The sequence below is a fragment of the Lygodium microphyllum genome, chromosome 26, assembly GCF_053477565.2.
Source record: "Lygodium microphyllum isolate KBCC chromosome 26, Lygodium_microphyllum_v1.1.10, whole genome shotgun sequence".
NCBI classification, from domain to species: domain Eukaryota; kingdom Viridiplantae; phylum Streptophyta; class Polypodiopsida; order Schizaeales; family Lygodiaceae; genus Lygodium; species Lygodium microphyllum.
In genome coordinates, this window is record NC_141160.1 from 39,066,130 (window position 1) to 39,092,900 (window position 26,771).

General features: G+C 42.1%; 1 protein-coding gene across 1 annotated transcript; it reads left to right on the forward strand.

The window, feature by feature from the left end:
* The first annotated feature begins 22,966 nt into the window (after window positions 1-22,966).
* On the forward strand, window positions 22,967-26,207 carry LOC148013165 (uncharacterized). Its single transcript, XM_087668386.1, has 5 exons — window positions 22,967-23,204; window positions 23,735-23,858; window positions 24,050-24,596; window positions 24,705-24,782; window positions 24,873-26,207. Exons 1-5 carry the CDS (start codon window positions 23,097-23,099, stop codon window positions 25,372-25,374), a joined length of 1,359 nt encoding a protein of 452 aa, XP_087524512.1. The 5' UTR covers window positions 22,967-23,096; the 3' UTR covers window positions 25,375-26,207.
* The last annotated feature ends 564 nt before the right edge of the window (window positions 26,208-26,771 follow it).

Sequence of the window (26,771 nt, forward strand, 5' to 3'; positions counted from 1 at the left end):
CAGGTTGTTCTTAGCATGAATCCAACTTGTAATGATGTATTCCATAGCTCCAAATGCCAACACAACTTTGATAAACTAGTTCTAAGGAACTGCAAATGTGAATAGAGCTCAAATTTTAACCAGTTCTAGATTGACCAATGTGAAAATAGTTTCTAGCAAACTAGTTAGCTTGAGCCAAGTGTGAAAGGGTCTTATACAATTACACTTAAAGAGCTTAAAATGAGGTTAACTAGCCTTGTGAGCAATGAGTAAGGCACCTTCCTACTTAAAAATGGTGCAAATTAGTGGGGATGACAAATAACTTTATTGCAATCGATCCAAGAGAAAACACCCTTATGTAGCACTATGATTAGATGGGAAGCACTAAAGGCTCACAAGCAAGCCACAAGAAGCATTGTCTTCAATCCTCCTTCTCTCTCTAGTTTTTGATAGACAAGTAGGCTCCTTGCTTCAATTCATGAGTCACTATTATGCTTATTCTAGCAATCTAACCTCCTAATTAAGTGCAGCCTCTATTTTACATAGCCCCCCCTTCTTCTTACTTGCATCAATGCAGATGAAGCATCTCTTTTCAAATCGACCAATAACTTATTGATTTGACCTTGATACTAGCATTTAATGGTTGTCCAAACATGAATTTGAATTTGGGCTATGGCAACCCCTAAACCTCAATCCCAAACTAAGCCCTAATGGCATCCTTAATATCAGCACCTATTTCACTTAAGTTTGAAATCATAGTTCTCAATTTGTACCTCTCACAAACTCAGGTAGCATAAATCTATCTTGCAATAGACCTTGACTCCTCGCGCTCTACACTCCATGTGGTAGACCTCGACTCCTCATGTTCCATGCTCCAACCACAAGCACCTTAAGGATGAAGCTCTGATACTAATTGATTGGATGAGGAGCTCAAAATGAGAGAGAGAGAGAGAGAGAGAGAGAGAGAGAGAGAGAGAGAGAGAGAGAGAGAGAGAGAGAGAGAGAGAGAGAGAGAGAGAGAGAGAGAGAGAGAGAGAGAGAGAGAGAGAGAGGGAGGAATGCCAAGAGTTTTTGTGGCTATTAGTTACCCTTATTTTCTAATATTTTCATTTATATATAAATATTATACAAGGGAATTGAGAGAGGGGGTGTAAGACAGATACAATATCTCGTTCCCCTCTAAATGCAATAGGAATGCTAGTAAGAACCCGTGGTAGCTATCTAGCCATAGGCCATTGCCATTTTCCTTGACAATTAGCCAAGCATGGATTCTTCAAATGCATCTCCTCTTAGCCTATGTGTTTGTGAAACTCCACAACATGACACATTGTGAATATGACATACTATGATCAAGCTTCCAACTATCATCATGATGTAGCTCTCTAGGCCTCCATGCAATCAATATACCTTGTTTTTGTGATATGAACAATTTCTCTATTCACAAGAGACAAAACCTTGAACAACATGAAAGAAATGAACAGTCTTATAGACCTTCTTGATTGAAGGGAGAAAGCATGCCAAAACATGCTCTTGGAAAACTCCAAACGTTTTTGCTTCAATCAACTTGCTCAATTTAACTCCATTCAAGGCACAAAATCTATCTACTCCCAATTGTGTGACATCTAACACTTTTTAATGCCTCACATAGTTAGCCACACCCTAATCTAATGATTATGCATGCTCATCGGAACAAAAGATGAGGTCCCACATTCTTGCACCCCTTAGGTCAAAAGAGAATAATGTATACCTTGACATCTCCTTAGTAGTGACTCGTGAACCTCTAGTTATATAGAAGTAAATGTGTCTCTTTTATACCTTCATCCTTCCTCCCTCTCATAAGGAATACATGTTCTCCCTAGTGCAAGTTGAAAAGTTCCTTGAAGCACATATATGTCCACATCTTATATATATTGAAAGGCCATGTATACCAAACAATGCATAGGTCTTACCATGCCTTGTGAAACATGCAATTCTCACAAGGAAACCTACCTTTTCATCCTCCCTAGACTTTGTTTAGATCTAACACCATAACATCTGCAAATTACAAGCCTTTAAGATATATCCGTGATGTCATGTGTATATGTAGAGGTGAGCTCACGCTCAACCGCCAAGACCCACTGACCACTTATTGTTTCAAGTGTTTCAAGTGAACACCTATGGCTATCTCTCACCTCCATGATTCGAGATGCGAACTCAAGCATCCTCAAGCCTCCACCTCCAAGCTCCATCCTCCATAGCCACACACAAGAGAAGAGAAGAGAATAAGAGAGAAGATGATGGAGAGCTTCACCTCCAAGGTCCCTTACCCTTACACACTCACTCCCCCACACTCTCACACTCCCTCTCTCAAGCACACGTAAGCAAGCAAAAAAGAGGAGAGAAGAAGAGAAGAAGACGAGTCCACTTTGCTACACACCAAAGAATGGACTTCTCATTCACTCTTTGAGTTTACATACAAAACCCTAATCCCTTTTGGGTGGTCATCCCCTTTTTTACATGGCCGGCCGTGGCCTAGGCCCTCTTTCCATTGTCCTCCTATCTTCTTAGCTTCCTTTCTACCACCCGTCTACCCTTACAATTTGCATAGGAGGAAGTCTGGTACTCTTTTACAAAATTTTCAAGGGCGCCTTGCATTTACAAATGCGCTTTTGCCTTTGACTTAGCTTTTGAGCCCGCCCTTTCGCTTTCGACCGTTTCCATTTCTGCTTCTTCCATTGTATTCCATTTCCTTTTGGGCCTCCTCTTTCAGCTCCTGACTTGCACTTTTCCACTTTTTCTTCTTTTTCTTGTGCTAAGGTTAACAATACCCCCCTCCTAGTTGAGTGCCAGTCCCATGGCAATGATATGATGGGTGGTAGTTGGAAGGTGGGATGGGTGTAGCTAGATGGCTTTTTGAGTTTGTATACAAGCCCTTGCTGGGGATGGTGTTGGATGGATTTGCCCTTGAAATTAAAGATGGTATTGAGGCTTGTCCCTCCCTGATGCTGACGGTGGGTGGTGTCAAGAATCATGTGATGGGGGGGCTTTCTTGAGCTGCTGTGCCAAACACACACTGTATACACAAGAGGAAGCTCACTCAAGAACACAAGAAGAGAGATGGAGGTCAAAACGTTTTCTTGCTAATTTCTTCTTCTTTCACACACTATACAATGTACACAAAGTATAGATAAGATATCACATAAAGGAAAGTGGCCTACTAAGTCAAACAATGCATAACAAACTACACTAATCGACTGGCGCTATATCTTTCGCCATCTATAGGTAGGTGTAACAAACTAAATATAATAAGTGATAAGTCAATGTACATGTGAGTATCATAATGACCACCAACGTGCTAAGTGTAGATGTGCGGATCCATCTAGCTAGGCGGTCCATCATCAATGTCTACACGTGTTGAGCTTGCCATCTCAACACTTCCCCTCAAGCTCAACTCTATCTCTGCAACTCCAAGTAAGCTTCCTAACTTTCGAAGCTTCTCTGTACCCAATGCCTTTGTGAAAATGATAGCTATTTGATCCTGTGTGCTGACATATACCAAGTCAATCTCTCTTGCAAGTACCTTCTCTCTCACAAAGTGGTAGCGAACCTTAATGTGTTTTGTCCTAGTATGAAACACTGGATTCCTAGCTAGTTGTATGCTGCTCAAGTTGTCACAATGAATGGCAACTGGACCATCTCCTTGCACATCCAAATTACCTAATAACTTTTGCAGCCATATCACATTACATGCTGCCATAGCAACACCTCTATACTCAGTCTCTGTACTCAATAAAGCAACTCTAGGTTGCTTTTTGCTGCTCCATGTAATTGTTGCACTACCAAGGGAAAACATGAATCCACTTATAGATCTTCTGTCTAACATGCTACCAATCCAATCTGCATCTGTGTATACAAAGACATGTACATCCTTACTTGCCTCATAAAAAAGTTCATAAGGTAAAGTGGACTTCATATACTTCAATATACATCTAACTGCATCCAAATGAGGCTTTCTAGGCATCTGGATAAACTGATTGACAAGGCCAACATCATAGCTCAAGTCCGGCCTTGTGATAGTCATGTAAATCAGACTCCCCACTATCCTCTAGAACATAGTAGGGTCTTCTATCTCATCCCCAATATCAACACTCAACTTCACATTTTGCTCCAATGGTATTGAAAGAGGCTTACATGCTATCATACCATACTTGGATAACATATCCAAGCCATATTACCTTTGGGATAGCCATATACCATCATCACATCTGATCATCTCAATACCAAGAAAGTATCTCAGCTCACCCAAATCCTTCATCTCAAACTTCTTCTTCAAGAAGTTCTTAACTTCAACAATTCCATTGTCACTGTCATATGTAATAATCAAGTCATCCACATAAATGACTATGATGACCAAACCTGCATCTCCCCTTCTCACATAAAGTGAGTGATCAACATCAGAAATACAAAATCCAATATTGACAAGATACTCTCCAATCTTGTCAAACCATGCTCTAGATGCTTGCTTTAGCCCATAGAGCGCCTTCTTTGACTTGCACACATATGGGGGATGCTCTAAATCCTTATAACCTACTGGCTACTCCATATACACTTCTTCTTGCAATTCACCATGCAAGAAGGCATTCTTAACATCCATTTGCTACAAACTCCAACCTTTGGTTGTTGCAAAGGCAATCACGCATCTAACAGTTGCGATCGTAGCAACTGGATTGAATGTCTCTTCATAATCTATGCCATATGTTTGAGCATAGTCTTTTGCAACCAGCCTAGCCTTATATCTACTAATAGAACCATCTGCATCATGCTTGACTTTGTAAACCCACTTATAACCGATAGCTTTCTTACCCTTAGGCAAGGGTACCAAATCCCAAGTCTTATTAGCGTCTAATGCAACCATCTCCTCATCCATTGTTGCATCCCAATGAGCATGACCAACAGCATCCTCAAAACAAGTGGGCTCAACATCCTCAACTACCTTCACCATATAAGCATAATGGTGAGCTACATAGCCTTCAAAGCCAAATCTTTTAATAGGGTATCTGACCCTACTAGACCTGCATAGCACTGGATCACTCAATGGAGTCTTTACATTACTATGAGCTCTTTGTACACATGGTGTCCTGATTAAAGGAATACCAAGCTCATCATCCAAACTCTCTGAGCCACTAGAATCTCCATCAAATCCCAAATGACTTGTAGATTCATCATTACCATCCAACACTTTCTTCTTTCCTTTGTCTGTGCCTGCAACACTTATAGATCCACTTGAAGATTTGGGGCTACTCCTTAGTCTCCCAGACCAAGGGCTCACTGTAGGTGTAGTAGCAGATGATGTTTTTGGTCCACTAAGACTTCGTGATTCTTGATTTTCTTTCTATACATAGCTATCATGATCATTATCATCATCTAATACATCACCATCATGTGCATACCAACTGCTCATCTCATAAAAATAACATCCTTGCTCACTCTGAACTCACCTGTGATAGGGTTATAACAATGATACCCTTTTTTCTCTTCTAAAGAGTATCCAATAAAAATACATTTTTCAGCCTTTGGATCAAGCATCTTTCGTAGCTCATCTGGCACATGAACATATGCAACGCAGCCAAATACCTTCAAGTGTGATACATCGGGCTTCTTGCCAGTAAAGCATTCTTTAGGAGTCATCCCATGAACTGCAACTGTGGGGGTTATGTTCATAATAGACAGCAGTATGGACCGCTTCAGACAAAAAATGTTTTGGCATATTCTTTTTAGCCATTAATGCCCGTGCAACTTCTGCAATATGCCTATTTTTTCTTTTTGCAACCCCATTTTGCTATGGGATATACCTGCGAGTAAATTGCCTCTTTATCCCATGAATCCTCAAGAAGGCACTAAACTCATTAGAGAGGTACTCTCCCCCTCCATCTGATTTCAAGCACTTCACTTTCAAGCCTATTTCTAATTCAAAAGCTCCCTTGAAAGATTTGAAGTGCTCAAATACATCACTCTTTTCCTTCATGACATATACCCATAGCTTCCTTGAATAGTCATCAATAAATGTGACAAAGTATTTGTTGCCACCAAGAGATACATTTTGTGTAGGTCCCCTAAACATCTGTATGTACTACATCAAGTATATTTCTACTGACTTCTCTGTCCTGCGAGAAGGGTTGTCTCACTTACTTACCAAACTTGCATGCTTTACAGACTTTATGAAATTCTACAACTCTAAAAGAAGGAAACCCTGTAATCAATCCTCTCGACTGCATTAATTTCAGCCTTTGCACATTTGCATGTCCAATACGTTTATACCATATTTTAATGTCTGCAACCACTCCTTTTCCTTTAGCATCCATTGCAAGAATTCCAACATCTAATGTGAACATGCGACCAACTCTACTTCCTTTTGTGACCAACCTATACTTTTCATTAAATTCTTCTACAAAACAACCTTTTGCATTGAATTGCACCTACAACTCTTGCTCTACCATTTGGCCAACAAACACTAGATTCTTTGTGATTGATGGCACATGTAATACATCTGTCAGACTCTTTGTCTGGCCATCATACAAGGAAAAGGAAACCTTTCCAAAGTGTGAATTGGGTGGTATGAATCATCACCCATCTGCACATAACCTGGATTTTGTAAGTCCTGCATCTATCCAAACCATTCAACATGATTGATCATATGATTAGATGCACTTGAATTGACATAATATACATCATCATGTGTCCCTTTTCCTGTAACTGCATTCATCATATGTTGCATAACAAACAGACACTCATTTTTGTCTTCATTCTATCGTGAAGACGATGCATAGTTTCCTTGCTACAATTTACCACTGCGAATATCATCCTTCTTAGCATAACAATTGGCTGCAATATGACTTGTTTTGCCACAATAATGGCAAACAATAGTAGAATTTCCAAAACCTCTGACTTGTCATCCACCTCTTCCTCTAGAGCTCCCCCTACCTCTAAAGTTTCCTCGGTCTCCTGAAATCTGCATTTCACCAAATCGCTTATTGAACCAATTTTATTGGTTATCACTAGCACATCCCATACCACAGCCTCTCAAAGAGGATCTACCACATCCCCTTCCTGAAGTTGAGTAAAATGCTTGGACTTGTTCACAATTTCTTTCGTACAAGTCACCCTACATATTGGTCTCTTCGGTAATCATGAGAGAGATCAGCTCATCAAAATCTGGAAATGGCTTCCGTACGTATACTGAAGTAATAAATGATTTCCATGCCTTCTCATTATTAAGACCACTCAAACTGGACAAAACCAAATCGTCATCATCGGGCATTGCATCAATTGCTGCTAAAGCATCTGTAATGCTTCTACTCATTGACATATATATTTCCTTTCTTCAAGGTACTCAACTCTTGCTTGAGTTGAATCTTTCATGCCTTTGTATTTACTGAAAATGTGTTCTCAAAAATTGTCCAAGTTGCATGTGAAGTTTCTGCATTCCTGATATGTCCCAACATCGTATTATCAATGACTGCAGATAGCCAGTATATCACCTTTTTATCTTTTGCATTCCATTCTTTCTATGCTTTTAACTCATATGCAGTCGGAGGGATACCCAGCTCTGACTCCTTTTCTTCACCTGAAACAAACTCATAAAGGCCCTTTCCAATGAGGAAGTTTGTCACATGGAACTTTCATGAAGGGTAGTTGTTCTTGTCGAGCTTCTCAATAATGGGATTTTCATTGTTCTCTATCATTATCACAAAAAAGGATACAACACAGCAGGCTAGTCTTCTGCAACCTTTTACAACAAGTGCATATCAATACACCAAGCAACCTTTTTCACTGATTGCTCAACAGTACATGTAATCTACAACCTGTTTGCAGATGAACCTTACGTTTTCTTCTTGGCAAACACCTCAAAAATTACAAATTCAAAATCTATAACATGTGCACCCACTTTCGGTCAATACAACTAAAATCAGTGTACCCTGAAACTGTTGTCTGCAACCTTGCAGCTCTAAAATGGGGCTTGAAACGGCCTCAGATGCCCAAAAGAACTACGGAAAGGCCCTAAAGAACTAATTTTTAGAATGTACAGTGCTCTACTTGCACACCAAATCTCACAGCAATTTGAGATTTTCACTCTATCTTGCTTCCAGTGCCTCCACAGATGCTATCCAAGAGAGAGAGTGGAAGAATGGGAGAGTTTCTTACCCATTGCTTTCTTGCTCAAACTTTACTTCTTCTCCTTCACTTCAGCCTTCAAAATCAACCTCTCTCAGTGGCATGGCTTTGATACCATGTCAAGAATCACATGATGGGGAGACTTGCTTGAGTTGCTATGTCAAACACACACTGTATACACACGAGGAAGCTCACTCAAGAACACAAGAAGAGAGATGGAGACCAAAACATTTTCTTGCTGATTTTTTCTTCTTCTTTCACACACTATACAATGTACACAAAGTATAGATAAGACACCACATAAAGGAAAGTGGCCTACTAAGTCAAAGAGTGCATAACAGACTACACTAATCGACTGGCGCTATATCTTTTGCCAGCTATAGGTAGGTGTAACAAACTAAATATAATAAGTGATAAGTCAATGGCCATGTGAGTATCATAATGACCACAAACATGCTAAGTGTAGACGTGCGAACCCATCTAGCTAGGTGGTCCATCATCAGCATCTGCACGTGTTGAGCTTGCCATCTCAATAGGTGGATCAGTTCTTTGAAATTGCAGATGGTGTCACATGGATCCCCAAGTTAGAGAATGACGGGTGGATAGATCTATCCTTAAAATTGATGATGGTGTTGGACGGATCCCCCCTCTCACCCTTCGGGGTCAATATGACGCGATTCTAACTGCCTTTTTCCTATTACCTTCAAGTTGCCTTATTCCTTCACCTATGTTCGTTTAGATTGTACAACTTGCACAGAAGACGACTTAGCACTATTATAAAATAAATTGCATTGCACCCCGTACTTTTCTTGCGAGAGCCCTCAGAGGTTTTCCCTCATCCTTAAGACAGCCTTACTAGAATATTCGGTGCTTTTCTTTATCCTTGAGAGAACATCCTTCATCCTTGACAGGACCTCCCTCATCCTTGAGAGAACCTTGCCAAAATATTCGGAGCTCCCCCACATTTTTTTCAGAGCTTGCCTTCTCCTACACTTTTCCTAACGGAGGAGAATGAGCTTCTTCATTCACTTTTTGACTTGGGCTTCCTTGTTCTTCCTCTGCTTCATTTCGGCTACATTGGGACATGTCGTGCAACAACAGTCATGTAAGTCGATGATGATGGGGTTTCGTGGGGATTGGTCTTGGGAAGAAACTGATCAATCGGTTGGGGTGGTGAGGGCTAAGAGTGAATTGAGTGGATGATGGGGCCTTTGAATTTGGTGGGTTGCAGCATTTGTATTTACTTGAAAGAAAAGAAGGTGCACTATTTGGGGATGTGTCTACCTTACTGTGTGGTGCATTGTGTTCGGTGCTAGTGGAACTAGGAGTTGGGCTGACAAGCCTGGGTGTTGTCCCACACTTGAGGACCCATTTCATGCATCGTTGTAGGTGGGATGCATGGCTTAGGGAGACAAGTCTAGAAGTCTTGCCCTTGAGGTTCCCTAAGCATGAAGTGAGGAATCAAAATGGGCTAGATGGTTAGGGATGGAGCCGGTCAACCAAAGACACTAGACATTTCTAACTTGAGGACCTCTAGGTGTAGTGACTGTGACCTAGGTGCTTTTTTTTTGCCACTCATTGATCTAGCTATTGTAGAGATACCCTTATTGGCACATGTGCATGTCCAACACATTTATGCCATATTTCAATGTCTACAACCACTCCTATTCCTTTAGCATACATAGCAGCATCCATTGCAAGAATTCTAGCATCTAAAGTGAACATGTGTCCAAATCTACTTCCTTTTGCAACCAACATGCACTTATCATTAAAGTCTTCTACAAAAAAACCTTTTGCATTTAATCGAACATGCAACCCTTGCTCTATCATTTGGCCAATAGACACTAGATTCTTTGTGATTGATGGCACATGTAATATATTTGTCAGACTCTTTGTCTGGCCATCATGCAAGGACAAGAGAACCTTTCCAATGTGTGAAATTGGGTGGCATGAATCATCACCTATCTACACATAACCTGGATTTTGTAAGTCCTGCATCTCTCCAAACCATTCAACATGACTGATCATATGATTAGATGCACTTGAATCAACATACCATACATCATCATGCGTCCCCTTTCCTATAACTGCACTCATCATATGCTGCATGACAAAGAGACACTCATTTTTTCCTTTATTCTATCGTGAAGACGATGCATAATTTCCTTGTTGCAATTTACCAGTGCGAGTATCATCCTTCTTAGCATAACAATGGGCTGCAATATGACCTATTTTTCCATAATAATGGCAAATAATAGCAGAATTTCCAGAACCTCAGTTTTGCCATCTACCTCTTCCTCTAGAGCTCCACTTGTCTCTAAAGTTTCCTCGGCCTTCTAAAGCTTGCATTTCATCAAATTGCTGATTGAACCTGTTTTGTTGGTTATCGCCACTAGCATGTCCCATACCACGGCCTCTCAAAGAGGATCTGCCACGTCCCCTTCCTGAACTTGAGTAAAATGCTTGGACATGTTCACCATTTCTTTCAGACGAGTCACCCTACATATTGATCTCTTCAGTAATCATGAGAGAGACTAGCTCATCAAAATGTGGAAATGGCTTCCGTACATCAAAATCTTTTATGCCTTTGTATTTACTAAAAACGTGTTCTCAAAAATTGTCCAAGCTGCATGTGAAGTTTCTTCATTCTTGATATGTGCTAGCATAGTATTATCAATGACTACAAATAGCTAGCACATCACATTTTTGTCTTTTGCATTCCATTCTTTCTATGCCTTTAATTCATCTATAGTTGGAGGGATACTTCACTCCTCATGCTCCTTTTCTTCGCCTCAAAGAAACTCATAAATGATAAGAGTTCCTGTACGTAGTTGCCATAGTTTGTAGACAATGGTAGTGTAGTGGGACCAGTGGTTGTAGATGCTTCTATCTTCTACCTTATGGGGTCTCGTCTAGATTCCGCATCCGCAGCTACCTATCTTTTTACTCCCGTCATAGGGGTTCCTACACTTGCACCTTGAGTTTCCTCTTTATTGACCATGAACTGCACCCAAGCCATGAGATTGCCGGCATCCACCATGGTCGAGGAGTCTTGGGTGGGTGCAAATGATGGGGGTGGTGGGCAGTAGGATGGGTGGGATGGGGTTGATTAGACCCTTTCCCTTACCCTCGATTACTAGGGGTGGTAGGCTTTTGGGTGCTTTGGAGCTGGTGCTTGGACCTTCGCGTCTAGGTGGACTCATGGCAACCAACTCTTCTTGCCTTGAAGGCTCCTCCACTGAGAGGCGGATGACCAGGGCTATGTCTTCTTCCTCTTTCTTCCTAAGCTCCGCATCTTCTTCCTCGGCTGTTCTCTTTCTCTCATCCTCAGCTTTCCTAGATTCCTCTTTTATTCTCTTTGCATCATCCCTTTCTTTTCTCTTTCTTTGTTCTTCTTTTCTTTTGGACTTACTTTGGGCTCCGTGTAGGTTTGCTTTCTCTTTCTTCCTACTCTCTTCTTTAGCCTTCTTTTACGGAGTCTCTTTCTTTGATTTCTTAGCCCTTCCTTGGCTAGATTGTGCTTCTCGCTCTCCTTCTTCCTCACTCACAATCCTTTCTCTAGACTACTCCTGTCCTTGGCACAGAGGGGATCTGCCTGGTGTCTCACCGACTGCCTCGTCTTCTTGTGCTTTCCCTAGTGCCTCTCTTATGATGGCTGTCAAGACCCCTCCAAAGCCAATGGCAGAGGCCTTTGACGATGACTTCCTAGCTTTGGAGGCTGGGGAATATTCCCCCACGTGCCAGTGGCCACTGCTTTTGCTAACATTTCTATCGTCTTTCTCACAAAGCCATTTAGGTTCACCTCATCAAAGGACTTGGCAGTGATGCTCTCTAGCATTAGCACATTGATTCTATTCATCAAAGCATTGAACGTTTGGCTAGAGAATAGGGCGTGCACCATTTTGGCCTAAATTTGGACTTCGAGTCAAGGATGTCAGCTAGGCTGATGTCATCATTGGTGTGGACTATCACTTTGTCCATTCCCAACATGTCATGCACATCCCTTTTTGGCTGTCTTTCCACTTTGTTGGGTAGGCCTAATGCTTTCTGTGCCAACTCAACGCTCGGCTCGATTTCTACTCGGCAGGCTTCATTCTCTAGATATACCATGACGATGCCGTCGTTGAAGGTCCGAAGGAATTCTATGCACTTCTTGTAGTCGATGGCTTGGCCCACCTTCTCCACATACTTCTGTAGCTTGCATTGCTTCACCAATTGCTTGATGGCTAGCTCCTCCATGACTATGTCTTACAAATTCAGGATACGCCTGAATTTGAATTGATTGTAAGCCCTTGTTTCTAACAAGAGGCCGTACTTTGCATGCTCCTCCTCCGAGAATGGAAGTTTGCTACTTTTCTCTCGACCTACCATTGTAGGTACCTATCATAATACCATAGTTCATAATTAGTATTCTTTAGATCATTTTTGCAGAAAGACATGTAGGCAATGGAAGAATTGCTTATGGAAATTGAAATGTTCAATTAAAGAAAGAGAAAATTTCTCTTAAATAGTCCATGTTTTTTCACAAAAATTTATGTTACTTTTCCTCAATCACAAGTTGAATTTCATCCTTTCTTTTCCGCTTTTGGACATTGTCTAAGGCTTTTTTTTAAAAACCATGTTTCATTCATCTTACATGTCTTACATTCATCTTACATGTTTGGTTCACCTTACCCCTTTCCCTTTTTTGGAATTGAGAAGAATCCTTCCTAGGATTAAGGTTTGAGAGGGCAAGGGCATTCAGTGTGTGCTCTCGGTGTTTTACTCTCGCATGAGCCAAGCATAGAAGTTCAGATTGTATTCTAGATTAGCATAGTGGTCCATGTGGAAAGGACAGATGCCTACTTGTGTGATGTAGGTGAGAACATTCGTGAGAAAGTCACTAGAGTCGATTCAACTAGCAATGTGTAACACCTCCTCAGTGAGAATTCGATCTAAATACAAGTGGGTCAGGAGGTGCTCTTCCAAGGTTTGGTTACGAATGGTGGTCAACACCCTATAGGAGGTTGGAGCTACATAAGTGGGGTCATACTATGAGGTTTTGATGGCATGGCATTGCTCATCGTTACTCATGATTTGGGAGCTCTCTTGCTCTCATTAAAGTCGGAGAGCATACAATTTCCTCAAGAAAGAGGAATCGGTGTCAGCAAGCCACTTCAACTCCTCTATTTCCTGGTCAGTGGTGGCAAGGACTATGCTCTTGTCATATGATGTAATGAGGCATTTTTTTCATGTGTGTTCTTGGGATATCTTGGTGGCAATTAAATCCTTGGCTGCCTGGGGAGCTTGAACAAACCCGAATTCAGATTCCTCCCATGAGCAAGGCAGTGTGTATACCTCCATTGCTAAAGGCTCATCCAAAAGACCTAGGTCTAGCCAATCATAGCTTTTAGTAAGTGTGGTAAATGTGGCGTCCAACCGTCGAAGGCAGGAAACCAAGTCGTCCCTATATTTTCAGTGAAGACTTTGTTCATAAGAAGGTCTAAGGTGCCTGCAAGTGGTTAGGGTTTGATAGAACTAGATAATTTGGCAGCTAATGGTTGTGACTTTGGTTGCTCTCGAAAGTGTGGTTCGGCTTCTTGCTCGATGGGCTTGGATGGATTTGTGGGTGTCAAGCTACTAGATGCTAGTGAGGTTTTAGGGATACTAGCAGGACTAGGTTGAGGTAGTGTGTGAGTAGCAGGCTGCAGCTTTGGTCGATAGACTTGTTTAATCTCTACTAGCTTATGTGTTTGAGGTTCTATGGGCTTCGTAGCCTAAGTCGTTTGTGGCATTGGATCATTTTCTGTCACATGGCTTGGTGTGGCCCAATTTGAGGGTGGCGTTTGAGCGGTGCCCTTGGACATCTTGGGTTTAGGTACCCATATTCAGGCATTACCCTCATAATAGCCTTATGCTTGCAATAAGATCTTGGGAACCCATCACTGTTTTACCATTCATTGATACCTATAGGTTCTTCTATGAGGTGGTCTTGGATGTTTTGGTACCCATTTGAACTGGTGCTCAAAGGTTTTAGCTTTGCATTTGGCTTTTTGCTAGTGCTAAGATTTGGTGGGTGGTGACAAATCACAACCCCCCTCCTTAGGCTTGATGGTGGGTTTCTCTACTGGTGGCTTTGTGGACTGTGATGGAGTCACGCAACCCTTGCTGAATGCTATGACAATTCATATGTTGCCAATGGCCAGGTGAATATGCTGTGACTAGTAGTTGACATTACAATTGACTTGCTTCTTAAAGGTTCGTCTTAATAGTGATTCCACACTTACATCCTTCGTATTTGGCAACACATAAAAGATCATGGGCAGGCTTTCAGACTCGATAGAGATAGCAATCTTAGACTTTTTCAAAAGTGCATATGTTCGACCCCCCATATGGGCTGAGTTTGACGTTAGTAGGCTATAATTGTGGTCTGCCAATTTGGATCTAATGATCATGAGTCAAGATATTAAAATCAGCATCCTCATCAATCAATACAGCAAATGCATGTGTTTGCTAAGTGGTGACAGTTACTTGTAGGTAGGCCGGGAGCTACAACTTCCTCATTTTCATCTACAATTTTTGTGATAGTGGCCACTCATACCTTGACAGGGTCGGGCTGTCTATGCGATCTCTTTTCCATCATGTAGATTGGTATTGAGGGTGTGTCACTCGGCTTACCAATCGTCGTAGCGGCTTGCTTGTACTCCTCACCATCCGAGAATCGTAGATCAATTGTGGCTAGCACATGCATCCAACCTCGCTCATTCTTCGGACAAGGGATGTACTTGGTGAATGGCCCGTACGATTTTCTAACTTGCACATCACCTTTCAGCATGGTTGAGATGGCATCTAAGTTGACTAGCATAGTCCTCCAAGTATCCATCTCTACCCTTACCGCTTCCATTCAATTTCCTAGGAAGATCAGACAGTTGCCCCAGTCTTCTATGACTCATGTGTTGCGTATTCAGGGTCGCCGGCCTAACAGGATGTTGTAGTCCACTCCCTTCAAGACAATGAAGTTCATAGAAAACTGGACACCTGTGATCTTCAATGGCCAATTCTTCAACACTCCGAATGGCCTAACTTTCATTCCATTGGCTAGTGTAACAAGAAACCTATCATTCTCGATAAGAGGGTTACCCCAAGCTTGGAGTACTACATGGCTAAGCACACTGACTCCTACCCCCGTGTCCACGATCCCTTTTCATGTGGCATCTCCTAATGCTAGGATTAGTAGGACTGCATGCATCTCTGTGCCCTCCTAAAAAGCATTAACGTGTAAGGACTTGGGCATTGAGTGTAGCGTCAGAGTAGGTATCTGAGTTACCGCAACATGATCATGTAGGCCAGTTGCCCCTTGCTCCATTGGTCCTTCAACCCACTACTTCAGTACTTGCCATAGTGTCAAATGCTGCCTAAGCAGATCTCCGAAGCTTAGAGTCACTGGGGCAGTCACTAGCGTTGTAAGAAGATTGCTAGCTACTTGCTCTTCTTCTAGTCCATCATTCCTTGGCCAATGGCCTTGACTGCTTTGTTGGCCCATAGTGTTTAAACTTCATCTAAGCAGCACTGCTTGTGGTGTAAACACGTCTTTCAACTTTGGTCGTGGAGGCAAAGTTGGTGTGCTTACACTTGAGAGATCATTGATCTCGTCCTCCAAGATGGGCTCAATGTCCTTAAGGTGCTCTTGGGCCTCTTTTACCCACTCCTTGACCTTCTCTATGGCTTTGAGCTGGTGTTTTGGGTTGGGGTACTCCTCCACCCTAGAATCCCCTTCTCAACAGTCCTTGCAATGGATGGCTCTACCTCTACATCGTTGACTTTCTTTCCTATGGGCAATGTCATAGCACCCTTAATTTTAAGTGTGACCTTGGCCCTTGTCCTCTTCCTTCTTCGCCTACAACTCTTTTTCCCTATCAAGGCTAAGTCTAGATTGCTGGGTCCAGGCAGAGACGTGTAACTAGATAGGTGTGAGTCATGACGTGTAACTAGATAGATGTATCCTCTTCATCAAATGTCTCAACTCCAAATAGTCCCAATGGTAATAATGGCTCGTTCGCCGCACTAGAGGGTGGTTTGCGTCTAGGGCATTCGAAATAAGTGTGATTCCACACTCTGGGCATCTAAAATCGGTCTTTTGTCAATTAGCCTACTCCCATTCGGGGCAGCGTGAGGAGATGTGTCATGGGTGACTGCAATTCCAACAAGAAATTGGTTCTTGGGTCTACCCCCCAAGCCTTTGCCTCTACCTAGCGCCATCACCAACACTGGTCGATAATCCATGAGGATTAGATTTTCCTCTTCATCATATGAGACGTAAGGGTTCACATAGGGCTCGTCATCATTTGGCTCCTCCACATAGTGGACTAGAGCATCACTCACGGGATGGGTTACGAAAGGTCCAAGTGGTCTAGGTATGCATGTGGGGTTTATATCCATCCTAGGAATAATGAGTTTGGCGTCATTGGGTGCTAGGAGAATCAATAGCGCTCCCCTTCTGAAGAAGTTTTGTGGCCTATTTGCTAGGTAAGGCTGTCCATATGGTTGTGAGTATGGTCAGTAGCCTACGATGCACGGTATTGTGGTCGAACCTACTGCAAAACCTACTGCAATTTGCGCAAGGTCGAGACGGTGGGTCGTGAAACTTGGCTCACAGGTGGTTTCCACTGCAATACACCCATTGGATGTGAGGGTATGTTGGTCATCTCATCATCTCTTGTAATTTGGCTAGCTCCATCTTCATCTCTAGTAGCTCTTAACTTGGGTTAGTGCCCTTTGCTTTATCCTATGTACTTGGGCATGATCTTTCACTTTGCGTTGAAGCTCTCTCAGAGCTTCTAGTGTTAGTCTCCTCTCGGGTTGAGCTTCTGGAGCTTCTCTCTTTGAGCTGGTCGTCCACTCTAATTGCCTCGTCAAAGACCCTAGCTAGCATGTCTCGTTGCAAGCTTGAATTGCCTACCAAGTCCTTGTAGAGTTCCTCACTTTGTATCCCATTGATGAAGACTATGGAGGCCACTCTTTTGGTGGGTCACTCACTAGTTGGGATTCTCTTGAAGAGACTCCGCACATGGGTGACGTAGTCTCTGATGTCCTCCTTGTCTTTCTACTTGGCATTCATCAGACGCACCAAAAGGTTATTGGAGTACCCGGGCTCAGAGAACCTCTTAATGAAGAAACTCTTGAGATTGTTGAAGTTAGCTTGCTCTAGAAATGTCTAGACTCGTGTACCAGGTACTATCCTTACCACCTAAGCATAGATTGAAAGCTTGCGAGCACTGAATAAGATCAGTGAGGCTATTGGCCTCACAGACTTGCTCAAACTGCTCTATGAAGCTATATGGGTCGTTGTTTGGCTGGTACTTGTCTAATTGCTTAGCCATGATAGGGATTCTTGATTGGCTCTTAGAGCCCTAGTTAACTCCTAATCCTGTGAGCAACGAGATTGCCAATGCAGTGGAGCTCTGCTCTACTGACGAGTTGTCTAGTAGTCCCTTCATAAGAAGCTCACTCAACGTGAGATTTCCTTCTAGCTCTCTTTCCCTCTTTGCGTCAGGTCTTGTCCTATTTCTGCTTGCTAGGGCTAGCACTCGTTGAATCTCACATATTTCTATATTCTAACGTAAGCTCCTAGCTTGTTGCTCTTCATTGTAGGCCGCTATGGTTTGCAAGGCCTTTCGCGCTAGCTTCCTCTCCTCTTCGAGGTCAGCTATGATTTCCTCTGATGGCCTACTGTGGTGGTCCATCTAGGTTTTCAAGTCGTACTTGCTCACCATCTATTGGATTTCATTCGGGAAATCCCCCAGATCAAGCTCTTTGTCACTCTGCAATTCCTACTTATCTCTGCCATATCCATGGTCTCTTGTTCCATCAAGTTGTCAATGAGATTGATCAAGTTGGGTAGATCCACTCCTCCAATGGTGTTAGTCCTTACTATGTTTGACTCCTGTGAGTGTCGCGTCCTTGCTTGGTCCTATACTTGGGGTTCTTGATCACTTGACTATGTTTCAAGGTCTTCTCCTACTGGTGGGTTCATTCTAATTGTTAAGTCTAAGTGAGTTCCTTATTATTTACAAACAGTCCTCAACTTACACTCATTCGGTGTGTGTGCGTGCTCTCTTTTGTGCACCGTGTGAAATCAAGCTTTCAACTTTTCTTCAGTGCACTTCAAGTACTTAAAAACAATGTGGTTGCGAATACAAAGTGACAATTGCAGCTCTTGCACTCTCGTCTACGTACTCGGCCTAATGGGGCTCTAAGCTCAGTTCCTGGCCGTTCTTGTTGGTGATTAGGGTCTGTGCTGCATCGTTCAACTCATTCAAGGTCAAATTGGGGTCTATTAGTTAGCCTACGGCTCTAAGCGTGTCGAATATGTTGATATGAGTGTTAGCAGTGTTCCTATTCATTTGACTGCAATTTTTAGGATGAAATTTCTTGTAAGGCTTTTCGTGAATTCTCCTATTGCAGGTTGTGCTATTCCTCATCCCAGACGTGCTAAATTTGTCAATTTTGATGTGTCAAAATTTGGTCCGATTCTACAGTGCCCGATTGCAGGAATCGGATGTCCAATTTGATAGGTGTCCGATTTTAGCTATTCGATTGTGAATGGTCCGATTTTCATGTCCGATTATGGGATATCCAATTTTCAAAATCGGACAGGGTATGTCTGAATGGAGAGGATGGGTTGGTCCGATTTGAGTGTGTTCAATTGCCAAAATAAAAAAGGGTGGTTCAAGCATCCAATTTCTAAAATCGGATGAGGTCATAGGTTCGAGTGTCCGATCCTCAAGGTCGGACGTGTGGCAGTGGCCCGATTGTTGGTTGTCCAATTCTCGAAATCAGATGGGTGTAGGGCATCCAAGCGTCCGATTCTGGGAATCGGACATTGGTAAGGTAGTCCAATTCCCTTGGCCGAGGGGCCAAAATGGTAAAAAATCTAATCGACAACATGATTATGAGCAAGCTAGCAGTCGAGGACTTCCAGAATGCAACTATGAATACAAGGTAAGGTTTGTATATACCTAGAATGTGCCAACAATGGCGATGGGAGTCGATCGATTCGTAGGAAACCCTGGCTGCCCAAGCTCTCTCTCTCCACAAGTGAAAATGAGGCCTTCCTTTGCTTCCCAAGGTCTTAAACCCTTGCTGGGACTCAACCTTAATATTGCTGATCACTCCGCGTGTGACTCTAACACCTCTAAGCACTCTTTTTTCCCATTTTTTCCCTATTTGTGCCATGTTTGGGCATGTTTCACAATAGCAACCCTAAAGCTTCTCTCTTCGATTTCTCAGTCCTGTCCTACTCTAAATGCAACAAAAATCAAAAGTAAAATACTAAAATGATTTCTTCTACTTGCCTAATCATCAAAAAATCAAAATACTTATTGCAAAGATTAAAAACCCAAAACCTCCTACCTATCTCAAGCTCTAGTTCGGTGATGAAACCCTTACTTCGTCACTCGATTTGAGGTGAGCAAGTGCTCAAGCTTGAATCTCTTTATCTCGACAATGGAACCAAAATGTAGAGGCGAGCAAGACCCACAGACAGCTTATTGTTTCAGGCGAACACCTATGACTATCTCTCACCTAGCCGACGCACTTTCGATCCTACTGGGATGTAGTGAGCTTACCTCGATCCTACTTTCGATCCTACTGGGGTGTAGTGAGCTTACCTCGATCCTACTTTCGATCCTATTGGGATGTAGTGAGCTTACCTCGATCCTACTGGGGTGTAGTGAGCTTACCTCGATCCTACTTTCGATCCTACTGGGGTGTAGTGAGCTTACCTCGATGCCTGAATGAGTTGCCTCCTCCCTCAAGCACACTGGTAACACCATGATTTGAGATGCAAGCTCAAGCATCCTCAAGCCTCCACCTCCAAGTCCATCCTCCATAGCCGCATACAAGAGAAGAAAAGAGAAGAGAAGAGAATAAGAGAGGAGATGATGGAGAGCTTCACCTCCAAGATCCCTCACCCTCACACACTCACTCCCTCACACTCTCTCTCAAGCACACACAAGCAAGCAAGAAGAAGAAGAGAAGAAGATGGGTCCACTTTGCCACACACCAAAGAATGGGCTTCTCATTCACTTTTTGAGTTTATATACAAAACCCTAATCCCTTTTGGACGGTCATCCCCTTTTTTACATGGCCCTCTTTCCCATTGTCCTCCTATCTTCTTAGGTTCCTTTCTGCCACTTGTCTAGCCATACAATTTGCATAGGAGGGAGCCTAGCACTCTTTTACAAAAGTTTCAAGGGCGCCTTGCATTACAAATGCGCTTTTGCCTTTGACTTAGCTTTTGAGGCCGCCCTTGTGCTTTCAGCTATTTCTCTTCCTGCTTCTTCCATTGTGTCTGATTTCCTTCTGGGCCGCCTCTTTTAGCTCCTGACTTGCACTTTTCCACTTTTTTCACTTTTTCTTGTGCTGAGGTTAACAATATAACATACTCAAAACTCAAAGTATTTCTTATATTTCTTTCATTACTTGGTCCATATTTTTGTTTGAAACTTCATATCCCTAGTCATATAGACATTGAGGCTCTTTAACTTGGTTTTCTTTTCCTTTCTACAATTCCATCACTACCACCTATTTGTCTTCAAGAAACATTGCGATCACTCAATTCTTTGATACCTCTATATTTTTCATCAAACTAATGAATGGGGTGCATTTAAGATATACATATCTAGAGCAAGATATACATCCACACCCTCACTTGCATTCGAATCTCTTTTTGAGAGTCCATTATCTTTGTCCTTAGAATGATCATATTCATCCTTTTCTTTGTGCTCCTTCTACCCCATAGGGGATCTAATGAGCATGTCAAATCTATTTCTTAGCCCCTTCTTGTCTTACAAGGTGATTATACCCTTCGTTGAATCATATATGACACCCATTGTATTAACTATGGCCTTCCAAAGGTAAGTGGGGAATTTCCAAGACCTATAAGCATGACATTCTAATAACCTTCACCAATACACCAAAAAGTCTTACCTCAACACCTGCGCTATATTCAAGAATTTGATGTTTAAATGATTGCCTAGTTTTATCATGAATTATGAAAGCCTTGACATATCTAAACCAAGTCTCTTCATGCAACTCTCATACTAAATTGATATGGCCTAGTGGTAGAGGCTTTATTCACCAATATGCTCCTATGAGCTTTGATGATGATGAAAAAATGTTGGATGGGGAATAGAAGGTGAAGATGCTCAATAGCTATGATTTTGTTGGATTGAAGCAATGCTCTTCTATATATAGTGTTGTAGGTTGGTGACCAATTAGAATGCATGTAGGTAGTCTAACTTGGCTTACCAATCTAATTGGCTTGCCAACCCCTACGCACTTATTTTGACACAAGGTTCGAGGGAGTATTTTCTATATCATCAAACCATAAATGAGGTGTACTTGATAACTCACCACTAGATCTAAGGTGCCTTAAGTTCATATTTCATAAAATTCATTACCTCTTTTGTGCCTTTGCTCTCTACAATGTGCAAAGTCAAACCTTTCAATCAATTGCAAAGGTTCTAAATTCCATCCATCATAAAATTCTCCTCTTGTTGATAATTCGACACTTGTACGTCTAAAAGTGTAACCATGGGTTTCTCACATCCTATATACCTAGCATTACATCTGAAACTTCTATGTTTTTCTCCATATTCAATTGCCCTAATATGTACATCTTATTGTCCTTTTCTTTAGTAGTTTCCATTGATTCTCCATGTGTTCTAATCTTCTACAATTCCAATTTTATTTATAAACTCACTCTAAGGTTGGTGATGAATTCGCCCATCTTGACTCTTGCAGGAGTTGTGTCTCCTAAGTGTTTATTCCACTTGTCCCATCGAGCATTGAACCCATAAGTAAGAATCACATGTGAGACCTTACTAGCATGTTCCACTTTTATGAACTTCAAAAGCACTGATGATCTCATCATTTGAGTTAATATGGGGCTACCATGTTCTCAAAGAGGCCACACAACCTCTCAAACAAGCATAAGGCCAAATAGACAATTTGACTCCACAAGCATTTTTTGGTTGAGTTGGCAAATTTGTGGCATAAGCCGATTCTTTTGAGTGTTGGAGAGAATCCAGAACCCCTAAAGTTTGTGTTGAGGTGATATACATGCACACATGTGTGTGTGTGTGTGTCTAGTAATGCATGCACGTGTATGCACACACACATACATAGATGGACAGATAAACAGACAAACATATAAATAGCTTAGTTGTTTGGACTTTGTACAGAATGATAAGCGCCCCGTCATGCCTAGGTCCATTGAGTTGGTATGGAGGGGCTCTGCCAACAAAAGCTTGCGGCCACACACTAGTTCATACTTGTGTGGACCCTGTGTGGCACAACACACAACTTTTCATAGGAAAATAATTTTAAAAAGGGAATAAACGCTTAGAAAAGAATTTGAGAGAGAGAGAGAGAGAGAGAGAGAGAGAGAGAGAGAGAGATTTATATGCTACCATGCAATGAAGGTTGTGGGAGGTGATGTAGTCCCTCTAAAAATGGAGGGACTACAAGGATTGGGTGAAGTCTTTTAAAAAGGGCTGATTAGCCGGCTTAGGAGTTTCCACAAGTTTAGTACTACGTCCTCAAGTTCATTTTCCAGGCATTTCCGGCTTGCAAGACCCAGGCGTGTCCTGACTCTTAAAAGTTTAAAATCTGTGCTGAGGTAATATCGTATATATTAAGAATACATATATGTATATAGCAACAAGTGGTGAGCAGCTGTTGCAACGAAGGGCGAAATGGATCTGAGCCGTTCATCCTGTACGTGATTGATTGCAGGTTGGGTGGGCACAGATGTAGGATTGGGGACGTCTCTCTCTCTCTCTCTCTCTCTCTCTCTCTCTCTATCTCAGAGTTTGTCGTTTCATGGGCGGATCCAATTCCTGATAGTCGTAGTGGGGGGTAATATTCCTTCTTGTGGCTCCGCCGTATTGTGCTCTAATTCAGCAGCAGCACAAGCCCTGGCTATGGAGCTTCAGTCCTTGCTCTCCAAGCCAGCTGTCTCCCATCCCTTCCTCTCTGCAGGAGGCATCTCTAATGCAATAGCCGCGCGGAGGTTCTTGTGCGTCAGAAAGGTAGGGTACCTATTACCTGTTTGTGCAGGCAATTAACCGGCCATTTCCTTTGTGATACAATTATCCATTTCCTTTCCTTTTTTTGTATCTGTGTTATGTATGTCTGCAGCAGGTAGCTACCTTGCCATGCCGTCTCATCAGAGACCACTTCATTTACTTATTATTAGACTGTTGGTACCAATTCCACCTTTGCCATCATGCTAGCATGCATAACTATGGTGCCACGCTTCCTTTGTTGAGAGAAGTTGATGGTACTCATAAGTGTCGATTAAGTTGAAATTCAACCTCTGCCAGTATGTTGGTTAGAGAAGGTGATGGTACTCATGAGCGTTGATTAAGCAGAAATTCAACCTCTGCCAGTATGTTGGTTAGGTGTGTGGTGCATTTTTCGTCATCAAATTTTCTGTCTAACAACTTGGGAAGACCTACATCATGCTTTTGTCAATATTTCACCATTGAATTTTGTGGGTGCATTGGTTGCTCTGTGCTCCTCATGAAATTGTGTTGATCAAGTACATGGTGCTATACAGGGGATTGCTGTTGCTTCTTTGGCTCACTCTCCTGTCCAGACACTTCCTCTTTTATTCGAAGAAGCTGAATCACAAGCAGATTACTTCCAGGAATATAAGGAAGCTCCCTTGATAGATGTCGAAGGTATGCATGGCATCTCATAATTTTAGAATTAGAGGCCTGCCTAGTACAAGAAAGGTTACAAATACATGTGTATAATCAAGTGATTAGAGTATTGCATAAAACTAAAAATACAATCAGGTCTTAAACTAATCAGATGTATTTTTCGGTAAGGATTCATTTGGTGCATACTCATGTTTGTGATGTTTGAACAGAGACAAGTGATGGATACACCTTGTTTAAGTTTGGGGACACGGTGGGAAGTCCTTTCAACGATCCTGCTGATCTCTTATCTGTCACAGATTCTACAAGAAGATGCTCATCTGTCTTTCTTCTTCCTGAGGTGATTGACTGTTCCACAATTGAGTCCAGAATCCTGGATGTGAAGGAGGACTCTTTCTCAGTGGAGGACTTTGGAAATAGCCATTCTGTGACAAAGTCAAGCAGCAGGATTCGGAACAATGACTGTACTAGCAGCAGCCACAAACTTGACCATGAAACTTTCTTCCACTCTTTTGATGCAAATGCCATCAATTTCTTCCATCAGGCTCACCCTGGTCTAAGCAATTATGCATCAATCAAGGCCCCGGATGGCTTTTCATTTGGAGTCCGAGGGAGTGGTACCATCACAATTATGGATGACGAAATTGATTACTTTCTATCACATGATGCAAGTTTTTCTTGTGAAGATAGTTTTGCATTGGATAGTTTACTGAGCCTACCTGTCAACAGGACCATGGTCAAATTACTACCTTTTTTCCTGTAAGTGTGATGGAGGAGAAAGAGGGGTGGGGGTTTTGAGGTTTTTCGATGTTTTGACACCTGAGTTGACAGGTTGAACTTGACGGAAGTTTGTTTGTCTTCCTGCAGCAACTCGGTAGACACTGGTCTTCATAAGTCTGGTGCCCCAGTTACAAAGTTGAGAAGGACAACTTCAGTTGTAGAAAGGCAAGTCAGGGTTTCCTTGAACAGCTATAAGTTGCAAGCCTCCCCTGGCTTCTGTTTGGTATGTGCTTATGAATTTCTCTTCTTGTGCAGGACTCAACGGTCGAGAAAGAATGCTGGCTCTCGGCACAAAAGACCAGCAAAGACAGTTACAAGAGATTTGTATAAAAGCAGTTCTTTTCAGCTCTATGAAGTGATCTTCACGTATCCCTTCTCAAGTGCAGGCAAAGATGCATCCGTCTTTCAAAACATCTCTAAAGAGAAGTTTGGAGAGATTTTTAATGTTTTGAATCAGATTGCAGTGGGACTTGCTGGGAGTGGGCTTGCACTGGTTTTATTTGTGGCTTCACGAATGCTTTCGATGAATGCCACCTTAGATAGTATCAAAGTGATGCATTTAGTCAGGGGAATTGGACTCCTATGGTTCGCATCTGCTTTGCAAAAATTTGGGTCAGTAATTAAATGCATGGCAAATGTCTGTAGTCAAGCGAGGCCTGAAAGAAAGAAGCATCTGGCTAGATTCAGAAAGGAGGCTCAAGCTGTGACCTTCAAAGCAGTTGCACTGGTACTGGTGTCAATGGTTTCATTTGCTTGACATCGGAGCTACAGTTTGAAGATGCACATTTTGAGGGAGAGCAGGTAAGATGATAGGTTTAGTCACTATAGCTTTTGTGCCCTTCTGGTCAGGCGTCTCATGGAGTGGTTTGTTATAACGTGTTGAAGATGGCTGAAAATGGAAGCTCTTTGAACATTTTCAGTTATGTTTTATCCAGCCTAGATGAATCCTACCTGAGAAGTGTATTCTTAGTGAAAGAGTAGAAATGGTACTCTTTAGGTGGTTTCATCTAATGATCTGTGTAAGGCCTCTTGTCAGTTTCTATGCAAGGCTCAGAGAAGATAAGCACCATTCTGTCTCTCTCCAGTTTAGCTGGTAGGTTTGTTGCAGCAATAGGACCATTCATTTGCAAATCCCTTTCCTCATCCAATGGTTCTTGTACACTAATCTGCATGTGAAATAGTCATTATAATCATGACAGAAGCATTGATATCAAAGTATTCATGTTTGTATCACCATTGACACTTTTTCTGAAGAGGACATATGTGAGTTGATCTTCTTAAAACGGGAAGAGGCTTCATATGTCATGTTGTATGTACTGTGCGCTAGGACTATCCTAGAAACACAGCAGAGGTACTGCGTCTGGTTGTTTGGATGTGCTCTTGCGGGATTTTTTGGTGCCATGGATCAGTATACTTGCTGGGGAGTCTTAAGCCCTAACCACTGAATCATTTGTAACGTCACATCAATAACTCTGAGTGTAATGATGGTTTTGCAGTATAAAAAATGTCTTCAGCATTTTGAGTAGCAAACATTGCAGAAAGAGACTAAGAAGGGAGGAGAGAGAGAAGACAGAAGTAAGCAACGAACCGTGAGTAAAGCAGTGAAGGGACTAAGAAGGGAGGAGAGAGAGAGACAGAAGAAAGCAGTGAACCGTGAGTAAAGCCAGTGAAGTTCAGATGGAATTGAGGAAGAAGAGTTAATGTTTGTATTGCTTATTGATAATCATATCATGTCTCTCACAACCTTTTAGACTAGATAAGTAGGAAAGAAGAGTGGATGTTTGTATTGCACAGTGATGATTAGAGCATCTCTTACAACCTCTCATGATGAATGTATCCCAATGCCTACAACTATGAGATATTGACTTGGCAATGGAATCCTTCAAGGTGAAGCATGTCAAAAACTCAAAGTCTGACCTCAGGTCCACAAGATGGCCTTTGATTGCAGAGCTTGTCATGTGTGACAAAGGCAATCCCAATTTTTGATATTGTGCTCAAGAAAATAAAATAATCTCTAATGGTTCCAAGTAAAGAGATAAGGGAATCACCAAAAGGTCCATTAATGTAGTTGCAGACTATCTGAAGAACTCCTTGCCTTGAAAGAATATTTAATCTGAAGCAATAGATATTGTATGGAGGCAGATAGATGAACAA

Coding starts and splice junctions, on each gene's coding strand:
- LOC148013165 (XM_087668386.1), top strand. CDS start 23,097: ATGGAGCTTCAGTCCTTGCTCTCCAAGCCAGCTGTCTCCCATCCCTTC. Junction 23,205..23,734: donor GGTTCTTGTGCGTCAGAAAG/GTAGGGTACCTA, acceptor GGTGCTATACAG/GGGATTGCTGTTGCTTCTTT. Junction 24,597..24,704: donor AAATTACTACCTTTTTTCCT/GTAAGTGTGATG, acceptor GTCTTCCTGCAG/CAACTCGGTAGACACTGGTC.